Source organism: Pinus tabuliformis, chromosome 6, assembly GCF_031772625.1.
Source record: "Pinus tabuliformis cultivar Carrire ecotype Pingquan chromosome 6, CPIR1, whole genome shotgun sequence".
Lineage (NCBI taxonomy): Eukaryota > Viridiplantae > Streptophyta > Pinopsida > Pinales > Pinaceae > Pinus > Pinus tabuliformis.
Genome location: NC_142292.1, coordinates 2,098,595,472 through 2,098,609,318, shown reverse-complemented (window position 1 = coordinate 2,098,609,318; position 13,847 = coordinate 2,098,595,472). Strand labels below are relative to the sequence as shown.

At 40.4% G+C, this 13,847-nt stretch overlaps 1 protein-coding gene across 1 annotated transcript in view; it reads right to left on the bottom strand.

The window, feature by feature from the left end:
* Window positions 1-1,506: 1,506 nt before the first annotated feature.
* The window catches only part of LOC149267635 (protein ORANGE, chloroplastic-like), a 440,170-nt gene continuing 427,829 nt past the window's right edge, over window positions 1,507-13,847 (bottom strand). The window contains exon 8 of the mRNA XM_089433757.1: window positions 1,507-2,003. Within this exon, the coding sequence (XP_089289883.1) occupies window positions 1,926-2,003 (78 nt within the window). The 3' untranslated portion in view covers window positions 1,507-1,925. The remainder of the gene's footprint in view (window positions 2,004-13,847) is intronic.

Sequence of the window (13,847 nt, the reverse complement as noted above, 5' to 3'; positions counted from 1 at the left end):
ATTACCCACTATCCAAAGTTATCACAAATGTAAGTACCATTATGAGAAAATTGATAATCAATGTATTAATTTCTGAGCTCTGAAAATTAATATTTCCTGTGAAGAATTATTCAATTATTAGTTTTTATTAAAATTATTATGTTATTTGTGCATACATTACTATCCATTTTATATTTAAAAGAATTTTATAAAATTTTCTTTAAAAGATATATTTATGTCTTCAAAAATGTTTTAAAACTTTTTTATTGGTTTAAAATGTGGAACATATTCTCATATGTAGTTGTGTGGTAATTGAATTTAAAGTGGTTATTTAACTTTTCTACATCTTTTTTGAGTATATTTTCTAACTAATTTTACTTATTGCTAAAATTGTCAAAACCAATTAAATATAAAGTGTGATGAATTTATGGGTTGATGAGATGTTCAACTGAGAGTTTCCCACAAATAATCTTTTGAGGATGACAATGATAAATTCTCACAAATAATCTTTTGAGAATTACAATGGTAAATTTCGGTAGATAATCTTCTCAGATGACCATGGTAAGTTAAAATTACAAATTGGTAATTCAAAACCCTCAATGTCATAGGCCTCTTTCCATCCATGGCCTAGTTTTTGTCCCTGGATTCTCTCTTTAGAAGAAATAAAAATTCATTGATAATTTATGCCTTTAAATAAGTTACATCAGAAAAAAATACCATCGGAAAAACCCTGGATTGTCAAAACCCCAAGTCTAAAAAGATAAATTGACTACTTTCCTCAATTTTATTTTAATTAACTGAATTTTTTATTTTGTTTTATTTTTTTAAATATAATTTGAGATCAAATTGTTTAGAGGAGAGAGTTTAAGGTGAGGGGAAAGGGAAACCTAAAGAGAAAGGATGTGATTATAAGAAACTACAGAGACTACACCAGCTGTAAGTATATTACTGTGTGTTCTTTGTTTGTATGATTTCTTAGTGTGATTTTTTTAATCATATACGTTTAATGCAAAGCTATTGATTGATAAGTTCCATCATAAAATACAGGAATTCATCGTGAAGTTTTTAAACTATTTATTGTAAATATCAACATGGCAAATTAAGGCTGTCGTTAACTAAAAGAGACGTTGTTTTACATTTCTGTAAGTTTAACGAGTACACTCGCCATTGCCATTCCTTCACAAAGCAAGGGAAGGTGAGCTCTTCTTGCAGCATATTTGAAGGAAAAAGAACCACCATAGTCAATTGCATACGATATGTGATTGATTGCTAAATTCAACAAGAAATGATCAGTTGCTCAGAAATCTTTTTTGAATAATGGAATGTTGATAAATTTATATCATCCTTTTAGTTTGAAACATCCACATCCTCCATGGGCTGAGCATATATTTTACAAGGACAAAACGGAAAAATTAAGACCCATTCATTAGTCTTTTTCATCATAATTACATAATACAGGATAGAAGAATTCAAACTATTCATACGCCTGCAAAGTTTCGGGGCATATGAAGATTCAGAGGCAATATATATCATTAGAAGAGCCAGTGCAAATCATGCATTTATTAACCTATACGTTCAGTATTATACAAGAAAAGATTCTCCTGTCCAAATAAAAGAAAAATGAATCAAGCAATTGCCGGACAAGCACATGAACGAAAGGAACTGAGTTTTAGGAACTAGTATATTATATGCAAATGCATTTTTACAAAAGAAAAATAAAGCGCGTCACTCCATGTGCTGTGTTTATGTACCATCATCTCTTGAATTTCATCAGATTTATTTTATCATATACTAATGATAAATAATTGCAGCACTATAGAATTCACTAAACTTTTTACCCATAAACATAGCTGAAACTTGAACGTTCTAGTGCTAGATCTGGGGACTGCTTATGCACGAATCTCTCCACACTGGACTCGATAATGATGGGGAAATGTCAACCAACTCTAATCAAAAGGATCTATACGAGGGTCATGTTCACTCGCCATTGCCATTCCAGTACACAGGCATGTTGGGCACATGACCTGTATATCAAGTGTAAAATCAAACTACCAATTAGGCTTGGTAAATATAGGAAGGATATCAAGAAAAAAATAGCTGTGCTAGTATCATAAATCAAAATTCTCAGAGGCTGGCTAATACGATCTAAAATAGCTACTTATGTCTGCAAGTTAGATATATGATATAAGGATTCTGAATTAATGACTCAAATGTCACAAAATATCCTTCTTGTTTGCAGCAAAGGCAAGCACGGTAACTACTCTAGCTATCATATTTAATATCATTGCATATTCTACAGTATACCGCATCAGAATTGCAACTAAACCAAAGAGGTCTTTAGTGCTTATTTAGTATTCTATGACTAAAAAATATAGAATTTACATGCCAAGTTTTAGTTGGTAATGGATCTACTCATCATTTTCTTTGGAGGACTTTCTAAGGAAGGAATAGGCTTCCGAATGAGGAAACCATTATGTCAATAGGGATGAGCAGGCAGATCGAGTATATAGACAGCCTTAAAATGGTATCCTTATGTCCATCTAGGTTACATGGATCCTCTTTGCTTAACGGATTAAATGATATGATTAACTCATTCTATAACTGGCTGGCAGTAAGATGTTTCTTTTCTTCCAATTTTTACTCTTCGCTATGGGAAATGAAAAGCAAAATGACATGGTATGGAGAAAAAGTTGACTATTAACTTGCATTTATTCTATGTGGCAATGGAAAAGGGAAATGAAATTGAAAAATTGATATCTTGATGTACATTGTTAAAATTTTATACTCCAGATATTGATGAAACTAGGGAAAAAGTGCATTTTAGATGACTATGTATATGGGTTAGTTATCTGAGCAAACATGTTACCATTAGGGCATGAGTCTACTCATTAGTTACACTTGCAGACCATAAAAGGAAAAGAGTGGAGAATTGTTTCTTGGAAGGCTTTTAGGCCTTTGTGTGTTTAAATTTTCGATCTTTCTGCTCTTCAGAAAGGATGGCATGGGACGAGAGTGGTTTGTAGTCAGCCGTTATAACAAGTATCCTCTCTCATGTGTTGATACCTTGTTTGATGGTACAATGAGTGTGGTAATAATGAATTTTTGTGAAACAGATTGAAAGGAGGCAAGTATTCAAAAGTACCTTGCATGAGTGGGATTAGAAATAGCTTCTCTGACATAAAAGGATATCTCAAGTTCTTTATCATGTCCCCTTCTGTGTGATTGATCATAAGCTTTGATGCATAGAAATCCTTCAATTTTCTGGCTGCAGTTTTGGATGGCTTTCTAGTATGGAGAAGCAGGGAATAAAGTGGACATGGAATATACTGATGGGCATGCACGGAATAAATTTTCTTATACATGATTCTTGATAGCTGTAATATCTTCAAGTATTGGGCATCGTCTAAACATGTATCACCTTTAGCCACATTTCTGCAACATAGGTGATCTAGGTGGATCATCATGATCCATAAAACAGATGTCTTCAAAAGTTGATTGAAAGGTCTCCATGTCGAAGTGCTCGTCGAGAGCTTTCCAATGATGCTTGAATGACATCAAACAAGCGTTGTATGAGAAGGTTATTGTGATTTGAAGTTAAGAAAACAAATAAAAAGTTGGCAGGGTGTGCCATGAGGCAGCACTACAGAAGGACACGTGGCAGTATGTATAGTACAAATGCTGCTGTGTCAGTACGTGGTCAATATGACTACTAACAGGTAGGGCCAATGACAACATGATACAGGGCAAGGTTTGATGGCATGGTCAACAAGTGGCAACTCCAGAGCAGGACACATGGCATGGGTAGTAGAATGACGTGGCATGGGAGACTGGACATGACATGGGCCAATCAGAAGTCGCCACGTGGTAGCATCTGATTGGCCAAGAAGGTTCTAAAAGTATTGTGAATGGGTCAGCTAGGCAGTTTGTTCCCGCGACCTTCTCACTGCTAATCCAATGGGCTACCGTTGCACCATTCAATGGTCGTTAAACTGGGGATTTGGGAAATTGTATTTAAGGTTACCAATAAGGACGAATTGCAAAAATGGAGGTCTGCGGGGTTGAACCCACAACCTATGATATATAACAACAACAACTTAACCATGAGAATAACTATCAGTGTTATGTGGTACAACAACAAAGATCATATATTTAACATTTGTTGCTACTAATATGCCAAAAATGGGAGTCCTCAGGTTTGAACCCGCGATCTCCCCGCAACAGATCCAACATTCTAACCAACACGCTATGACTTCGTTTTGTTTGTTGCAATAGAAAATTCTATATTTGATGTTTAAATGTAACGAACACCCAAAACGTCTTAACACCTGTCAATTCGAACCCTTGACCTGTATTATTTAAAAATGCATTTTTACCAATGGACCAAGGGGTCATTTGTTGTATAGTGGTTGAGATGAACTGCTTTTAAGAATTTTTAATGTTGAGAAACCAAGTGGAAGAGAATTCTAAACTAGTGGGAATTACTTGTGAATGTATTAGGTCTTCTTTACAATTTAATTCACTTCATCAAGTAATTACACTTCAGAAATTAAATAAACAGTAAGGAGAAAGAAGAGATCATAATGCACAATAACAAGAGACACCAGAATTAGGTCAAAGACTAGGGAAAACCCCACAAGGGGAAAAACCCAACCAAATCTTTCTTAGAGAGATCCTTCAACAATACATCAAGACAAAGATAATACTAACCCAAGAAGGCTTCCACAAGTGCTAAGTCTCCATAACTGAATGTCCAACAAAGATCACCAAGGAGAGGCTAATCTTCTCATCATATCACAAAAGACAGTCAGATTAGAGCCCAGATCTCAAACCCAGACTTCAAATCACTATAATAATAAGCAGATCTCAGACACCAAACTTTAGATCACAATGAAAATAAGCAGATCTCGAATACCAGACTTCAATCTCGATGATAATAAGCAGATCTCGAATACCAGACTTTAGATCTTGATGATAATAAGAAGATATCGAATATCAAACTTCAGATCTCGATGATAATAAGCAAATCTCAAATACCAAACTTCAGATCTCGATGATAATTCGCAGATCTCGAATATCAGACTTCAGATATCGATGATAATAAGCAGATCTCAAATACGAGACTTCAGATCTCGATGATAACAAACAGATCTCGAATACCAAACTTCAAATCTCAATGATAATAAGAAGATATGGAACCTCTGATTTCGATCAGAAGTATAATGAGCAGATCTCGAAGCTCCAACTTTAGATCATAAGTATAATGAGCAGATCTCAAACCTCTGACTTCAGATCATAAGTATAAGGAGCATATCTCGAACCTCTGACTTCAGATCATAAGTATAATGAGTAGATCTCAAACCTCTGACTTCCATAAGTATAATGAGCAGATATCGAACCTTTGACTTTAGATCATAAGTATAATGAGTAGATCTAGAATCTTTGACTTCAGATCATAAGTATATTGAGCATATCTCTAATCACTGATTTCAAATCATAAATGTAATGAGCATATCTACAGATCTTAGATCACTTCACATAAGAGAGACGATGAGTAAGGTATGTGTGTTCCAATAGCATACAAAGGAGATCAAATTAACCTCTATATAGCCATCATATGATCCAAATGAGTGAGTTTCTAGGCAAGCCAACTAGCCATCATGTGATCCGAATGAGAGAGTTTCAAGGCAAGCCAACTAGCCATCATGTGATCCGAATGAGAGAGTTTCAAGGCAAGCCAACTAGCCATCATGTGATCTGACTTAGCACTTGTGGAGCCACTTGAAAATATAAATAAAATAATAATTTTCTTCTTTCCAAAAATACATTTTGACCAAATCAAAAGCATGAAGAACATGCTAGAAACAATAATAATTTTGTTCTTCTCAAGTACAATGATAATTATGAAGACTGACCATAGCTACACATTCTTCAACACTCCCTCTTAGCTAGGGAGGTATTCATAATCATAGTCAAGATGTCATACAAGTTGAAAAGGAAAGGCTAACATTAGATCAACATCATCAAAGGATTACCAACATCACTACCCAATACCAAATCACCATGGTACTCTTCATGCATACTCTCCCCAAGAGATAACAATCAATTAGTGTCTCATAAGTTCATAGCCATGGTACCATATAAATTAATCAGCTAGTACTATAGAACTAGAGTACTACCTTATCCATGCATGGTAATAATAATAAGCTCTTTAGAGCCAGATGCTCGGAGGCTCCTATCCAACCTGGTAGCCTCTAACTATTAATCTAGGTTGTCATTGCTGTCAATATAGCAGTGTTTGTGATGGCAAATTCTTTGATACATGATTGCCCATTGATGCCCATTGATCATAATGCTCATAGTGATGAAAATTTGATATATGATGATATGATGTGATGGAGGACACAAGTGGATTGAATATATATATATACAGACAATAGAAGCCAAAGAGGAGAAGCCATCGTGAAGCCAAAGAGGAGAAGCCATCAAAGAAGCAAGTCATCGGAGCAAGAGAAGCAGGTTATCGCATATGCCCAAGGGAAAGAGTTATCGAAAGAAAACAGAGCAATAAAGAAGAAAACATTGGAAGAGTGGGGGTAGGAGTGTATGTCTGTTTTGATTGTGGCTGAAGGCCCGCACTAAATCCTAGCCGTAGATCTCATTTTCAACGCTTACGTCACAGTCAACGACGGGGGTTAAGCCTATTTTTTAACCCGTGTGCTAGTTGAAAACCCGCAGGCTATAGATTTGATGACCTCCATATATCCAATGGATATCGGGTCACAAAATGATCAGACGTTAATCTCAAAAACGGATCCGAACTTTTATAGATCAAGGATTTATAATCCTTATAGGCTCTGTAAAGGCGGTTAAGCGTCGCACAAGTTCCCCGGCTGATATCGTTGTGAACCATTGGATCTAGCGTGCCTTGATCAAACGGTGGAGGATCGACGATTGGGTTTGTTGATTGGGTGGATCAACAACCGTCAAATTACAGATGAGATCAACGGTGGAGAATTAATCCGATAAGACTTGGGACAGAGCGGACCCGAGAAGTTTATGGAAACAGGTCTAATTTTATTTGGGGTTCGGTCTTGTGCATTCAGGTGGGACCGACGTTCATTGGCAGGTTCTGTGTTAAAGCGCTGCTTGGTGATTGGTCGAGTCTTTGTTTAAAACCCACCAATGAAAACACTTCCGATTTGTATTTATTGCATATCGAGGAATCTTAGGAATAACTCCAATCTTTCATGAAGTTGCAATTGGATTAAAGGTGATGATGTGGCATGTGGGACCTGCATGTGGGACCTGCATGTGGGTATAGCAGCGCTTATATGGTTTTCCGTGAATAATCAAGTCTATGGATAAAAGACTCTTTGATATATATTTTTAATATACAAGTCGGCCTCCCTCCAATAGACGTGTCCTTTGGTCATTGGTGAAACTCGAATAAAAGTGAGTTAAAAGAGTAAGCTGAAGAAAAAGGAAGTCGAAGGGACAGAGGAAGCCGAAGGAACGGAAGATAAAGGAAAGCGGAAGGTCAAGCGAACGGAAGAAGAAGTCGAAAGGTCGAGAAGCCAAAGGTCTGACAGACAATGAAGGTACAAAAGAAGCCGAAGATCGACTGAGAAAGAAGCGAGTTGTAGGTCCAGCAGGACAGAAGGAAGCCGTAGGTCCAGCAGGACAAAAGGAAGCCGAAGGTCCAGCAGGACAGAAGGAAGCCAAAGGTCTAGCAGGACAGAAGGAAGCCGAAGGTCACAGCAGGAAGAAGGAAGCCGAAAGGGCCAGCGGAAGATGAAGATCTGTTTGACCTCAAACCAGCCAAGTAAGATTTCATCAGTCATCAGTTGAAGGGAGCAGTAGACAACACCAACGTTGAAGTATTTGTGAGTTTGTTCCTTGGAAAGCTTAGTGCAGTTCATTGTAGACACATTGAAGTTGTGTAAAGACTATTGTAGATCATGATGGATATTTGAAATCATCATGAGGTAACTTTGCAGACTCTGTGTGGGCAATATGAAGAGTTGTGAAGACTCCTTCATATGAAGACAGATTGTCATTGATGATGTAGCATGGAGACTACAGTGAAGTTGTAGATTGACATAATTGAGTGAAGAAAATGTTGGGAGCAGAGAATAACTATCAAACATATCTAGACAATATATAGCAGAGGATTGGTGTCCTTGGAGTTGGTGCTCCTAAACACAAGGTTGGTGCCTCGAGAAGATAGGGTTGGTGCCCTAGAGGTTGGAGCCTCACAAAAGACCAAGTTGGTGCTTGGTAACAAATTGGAGCCTTATATATATTGTACCTGATTTATTGTAGATTATATTAATAAAAGCATTTATTCCTATTGTTCATTTTGTGTTCTAAATATAAATGATTTAACTGGTAAAAATAACAATTGAAAAGAAATACTGATTCACCCCCCCTCTCAGTATTTCCAACATTAACCCCATTCTCCTATCCAAGTCACTGTACTTGACTCCAGAACTACTACCCTATCCAGGTCATAGTACAAGACTCAGGAGAACAATTAATTTCCTTTTGGTTACTGGTCATAGTTCCAGTTACAGGAAAATGTCCATCTTCCTATCCAGGTCAATGTATTGACACAGGGATGTTAAGCCCTATACAGTTCAAATGTATGACTTAGGAAGATGTCCATCTTTCTATACAGATTAGTGTACTTGACAAAGGGATGTTAAGCCCTATACAAATCAAAGAACAAGACACAGAAAGATGCTCATAGGACCATTCTCCCTATACAGGTCAGTGTACAAGACTCAGGGTAAAAACCCTATACAGGTCATAGTACAAGACACAGGGAGAATGACTGTCCACAATGCTAATCAATCTATCAAACCATTCTCCCTCTTTAGGTCATGTTGACTTAGACTACAACCCTATCTGTAATATCCCTTATCAGAGATATCCATCAAACACAAGCAAACTCTAACCAGAGAAATAACAGTAGTGCAACATACAATAATGTATACATGGAATATAAGTAGATACTCGAAAAATGCAAAGAGAAATGCTAAGCCATTTTATTATATTGAGTAATGGAAAGAGTACAAGAGGTGATCAGAAAGATAGCACCTCGACTTGCACAAGGCAAGTGAAGAAATACCCTCAGAATGGTAAGGAAATGGCCTCTCTCTGAACTGCGTCCAAGCTGCCGGAGAACTGCTGTGCTGCCGCTACTGCTGGAATCAAATGAGGATTTGGGGCTGTTCCCCTCCTCAAAAAATGCTGAAACTCTAGAATCAACCTCTGCTCAATAAACCCAGAAAAGCCCAGAAAGCTTTTCTAAAATAGCTGACCCCCGAAAATAACCCCCTTGAGGATCTACACTGTCCCTCAAGGCTCTGCACTGCTCCTGAAGAGAATCCTCCAAAACTCTACCCGAAACTCTGCCAAAATCCTCCAATATGCAAGGGCTGATCCCTTGCTCAATCTCCAAGCTCAAATCCTCCACAAAACCCCAGTCCTGAGCTCCTACCAAAAGAAACTGCGTCCTCCCCTCTCAAGACTGCGCAGTCATCAAATGCTCAGCTCCTCCTCAACTCCAAAGATCGCTCCTCCTGCAAAAGACTGATGAAACTACCTTGCCCGAGCAGGCACTCGAAGTCCCCTAGGGCTAAGGGTGAGATCTCCGAACGGAGACACTTGATGCACTAAACAGTGCTGCAGATAGGCTAAATAGCCAACGTGCTCTAAGTCGAAGTGACTAGCTCAAATGCAACATAATCGAATGATCAAAATGAGGAGGCTCCTCTCTCAAAACCCTAAGGCCCACCTCCTCCAACATAGCCTCTCCCTTGCCACGTGTTCCTTCTCCATTTGCGCAGTCCCTCCAAGTGTCTACGTGGGCCCCTTCTCTACGTGGTCCTTGGGCCCCCCTTGGCTCCCCCTTTAAGTTACAACGTTGTGCTACTAGGGAGTGACTTTATTCATAAAGTGAGTTATGTCCCCCCTTTCCTCACCTTTTTATTTATAAATAACTATAGAAGGCAAAATTGAGCAAAATCGAATATTCCAATTAGCCATGGCTAATTAGGAATATTACAGTCTCCCCCGGCAAAATGTTGCTTGTCCTCAAGCAACTGAAGTGATGGATGCTGCAAAATTTTCTCACTCTCCCAAGTGGCATCCTCATCTGGTAAATTCTTCCACCTCACCAAGAATTCTTGGACCGTCCTGCTCCGTAGCTGCCTCTCCTTGGTATCAATAATAGCCTCTGGCTACAACACCAAATGCCCCTCATCATCCGTGGGTGGTAGCTCATCTGTCACTGTCACCTGCTGCCCCAATGCCTTCTTCAGGCATGATATATGAAAAACGTTATGAATCTTGTTGCCTTGGGGTAGCTCTAATTCATACGCAACTTGTCCAATCTTGCATATCACCCTGTATGGCCCATAAAAGCAGGGCTTGAGCTTCTCAGCTCCCTTCTGCTTCAGTGACGACTGTCGGTATGGCTGTAATCGTAGGTAGACCAAGTCCCCTACCTCAAACTGTCTCTCCACCCGACCCCTGTCAACATACAGCTTCTGTTGGTTCTGCGCTGTAGCCATATTATCCTTGAGAGCTCGGAGAATATCCTGACTCTCTTGGATCCAAATCTTGGCTCTCGGAGCCTTGCTAGCACCAAACATCACGTCAACAAAAGATAAAGGATGATATCCATACAAAGCATAGAATGGTGACATACCAATGGATATGTGATGTGTAGTGTTGTAGCAGTTCTCCCCCAAATGCAGCCACTTTAGCCATGTTCGTTGCTACCCACTGACATAGTTATTGAAGTAGCCCTCCAGCCACTTGTTAACTATCTTCGTCTGCCCGTCCGTCTGTGGGTGATAACTGGTACTCGGTGTCAACTTCGTCCCCACCAACCGGAAAAGCTCCTGCCAAAACCTGCCCATGAAACAGCTGCCCCTGTCACTGATGATGGTCTTAGGAAGACCATGTAGCCTGAAGATCTCTCTGAAGAACAGCTCGACCACCTGCGTTGCTGTGTAGTGTCCGGATATGGCGAAAAAATGTGCGTACTTTGTCAGTCGATCAACGACGACAAAGATACAATCCTTGCCCTGCACCATGGGCAACCCTGTGATGAAGTCCATCGAAATACTCTCCCATTTCCCCTTCGGAATGGGAAGAGGCTGCAATAATCCTGCGGGATGGCTCATCTCCCCCTTGTTCCTCTGGAAAATATTGCACTCCCGGATATGCTGGAGTACGTCCTCCTTGAGGCCCTTCCATGAGAACTTCTCTCTAATGGCCCTATAGGTTTTGGTAAACCCCTGATGGCCGACCAATGGTGAATCATGTGATGCCTAAGTATCTTATTCTTGAGCTGAGACCCCTTAGTCAAGAAGATTCGGTCCTTATAGTAGATGATCTCATCGATTACCCTGTATCTGTCATTTGCCACCTGCCCATCCAAAACCTCACATGCAAATCTGTCCTTGGAGTACTCTACTAAGAGTCGAGCCCTCTAGTCTGTGTCCAAGCTCATAAGAGACAATGTGGCTGGTCTACATGAAAGGGCATCTGCTACCACGTTGTTCTTACCCTTGACATACTCAATGTCAAAGTCATATGCTTGGATCTTACTGATCCACTTCTGCTGCCTCTCTTGTAGCTGTTTCTGCTCCAAAAAGAACCTGAGGCTGTTGTGATCAGTCCTCACCCTAAACTTGTTACCCACTAAATACTGCCAGAATTTGGCCAATGCATGCATAATGGCCAGCATCTCCTTGTCATATATAGAATACAACCTCTTGTGCGAAAGGAGCTTCTGATTCTCAAAGGCTATAGGGTGACCTCCCTGCATCAACACTGCGCCGATCCCCTCTCCCGACGCATCACACTCCAAAACAAATGGCTGCAAAAAATATGGCAATACAAGCACTTTGCAGCTGCTCATAACCTCCTTGAGCCTATCAAAGGCTCGCTGCGCTGTATCCGACCAACTGAATGCCCCCTTCCTCATCAGATCTGTCAAGGGTGCAGCAAGCTGTGAGAAACTCTTGACGAACTTCCGATAGTAAGTACAAATGCCAATGGATCCCCAAAGTTCTGTCATGTTCCTCGGCTCCGGCCAATCTCTGATGGCCCTAATCTTCTCCTCATGGATTCTCACTCTGTCCACCCCTATGATGTGTCTCAAGTACAATATCTCCGTCAACCCAATCTCACACTTGGAGAGCTTGGCATAGAACTGCTGCTCCTCCAAGATGTGCAACACTGTCTCAATGTGCTGGAGATGCTCCTCCAAAGTCCTGCTGTAAATGAGAATATCATCAAAGAACAACAACACAAACTTCCTTAAGTGACTGCGGAAGATGTGATTCATGCAGGACTGGAATGTAGCTGGGGCATTGGTTAGCCCGAAGGGCATCACCAAGAACTCAAAGTGCCCATAGTGACACCTGAAGGTGGTCTTAGGAATGTCCTGCTCCCTCACGCGAATCTGATGGTACCCAAATCTCAAATCAATCTTTGAGAAGAACTATGCTCATCTCAACTCACCCATCAACTCATCGATCCTAGGTATGGGGTACCTGTTCTTTAGGGTCTTCTTGTTCAAGGCCCTGTAGTCAATGCATATCCTCATTGTGCCGTCCTTCTTCACCAACACCACGGAAAAAGCAAAAGGACTCATGCTCGGCTGAATGTGCCCAAGAGCCAGCAACTCCTGAATGACTCGCTCAATCTCATTCCGCTAGGCCTTGGGATGCCTATAAGGGGTAGTAATCACTGTCTGTATGCCCTGCTCAAGCTCAATGGTGTGCTCAAACCCCCAGTCCGGTGGTTGTACCGGTGGAATATCCCCAAACACTGTGGCATACTGGTCAAGGATGGATTGTATCTCTGGGTGCACCATCTGCCCTGTAGTCCCTGCCTCTAATGCGCGCAGCTCCACTGCCCATTCTACGTCTCCCTTCGGGAAGACTGCCTCCATCTGATGAGCCGAAATAGTCTGAGGCGGATATGTGTGCTGTCCCCGTATCTTCTCATGCCTCCCTGTCTTCTCATCATCCCACTCCATCTCTAGGGCCTTCTAGTCTGTCGTGACCTTCCCTAGAGTGATAAGCCACTGAACACCCAGTATCATGTTGGTGTCCGGAATATCGACCACGAAAAAAGTGGTCGGTTAGTGTGTAGGTGCCCATCGTCACTGATAACTCTGGAACATAACGGGCTCACACCATGGTCTAATCTCCTGGGACCAAAACTGAAAAGCCATCGAAGCTCTCTGTCTGTATACCTCTCCACTCAACCACCTGTGCTTCGATGAAGTTGTGGGTTGCCCCACTGTCAACCAAAACTGATACTCGCTGGCCACGTACTGTCCCCCGTAGGTGCAGCGTCAAATACTTGGGAACTCCTCGCAATGTTGCAAGGGCCCCTCTGGTAGGTGCAAAAGCTGCACCACCTGCTAGTGGTGGTGGAGGTGGCAAAGGATCCTGTGCGGCATGACCAATGTTACTTGGGAGCGGGAGCGGGAGCGAAAACGGGAGCGGGAGTGACCATTTTCAGAAGCTCCCGGTTTGGGAGTGAATCCGGGAGCGATTTTTTAAAAATATATATATTTTTTTATATTTTTTAATTTTTGATACATATATGTCAACAAAAATATGTAGAATGATGAATTAGACATAAAAAACATAGATTGATCATTGAACCATATCACATCAATCATCTAGAAATTATAATCGTCATCAACCATGTCCACAAGTTAGTAAAATACATATTACAACTGCAACATATTGAGTCTTATAAATCATGATTCATCAAATTCAATCTTAAAGTTTCAACTTCAAGCTTTCAGAATTGAAAATTCAATAACATTTATC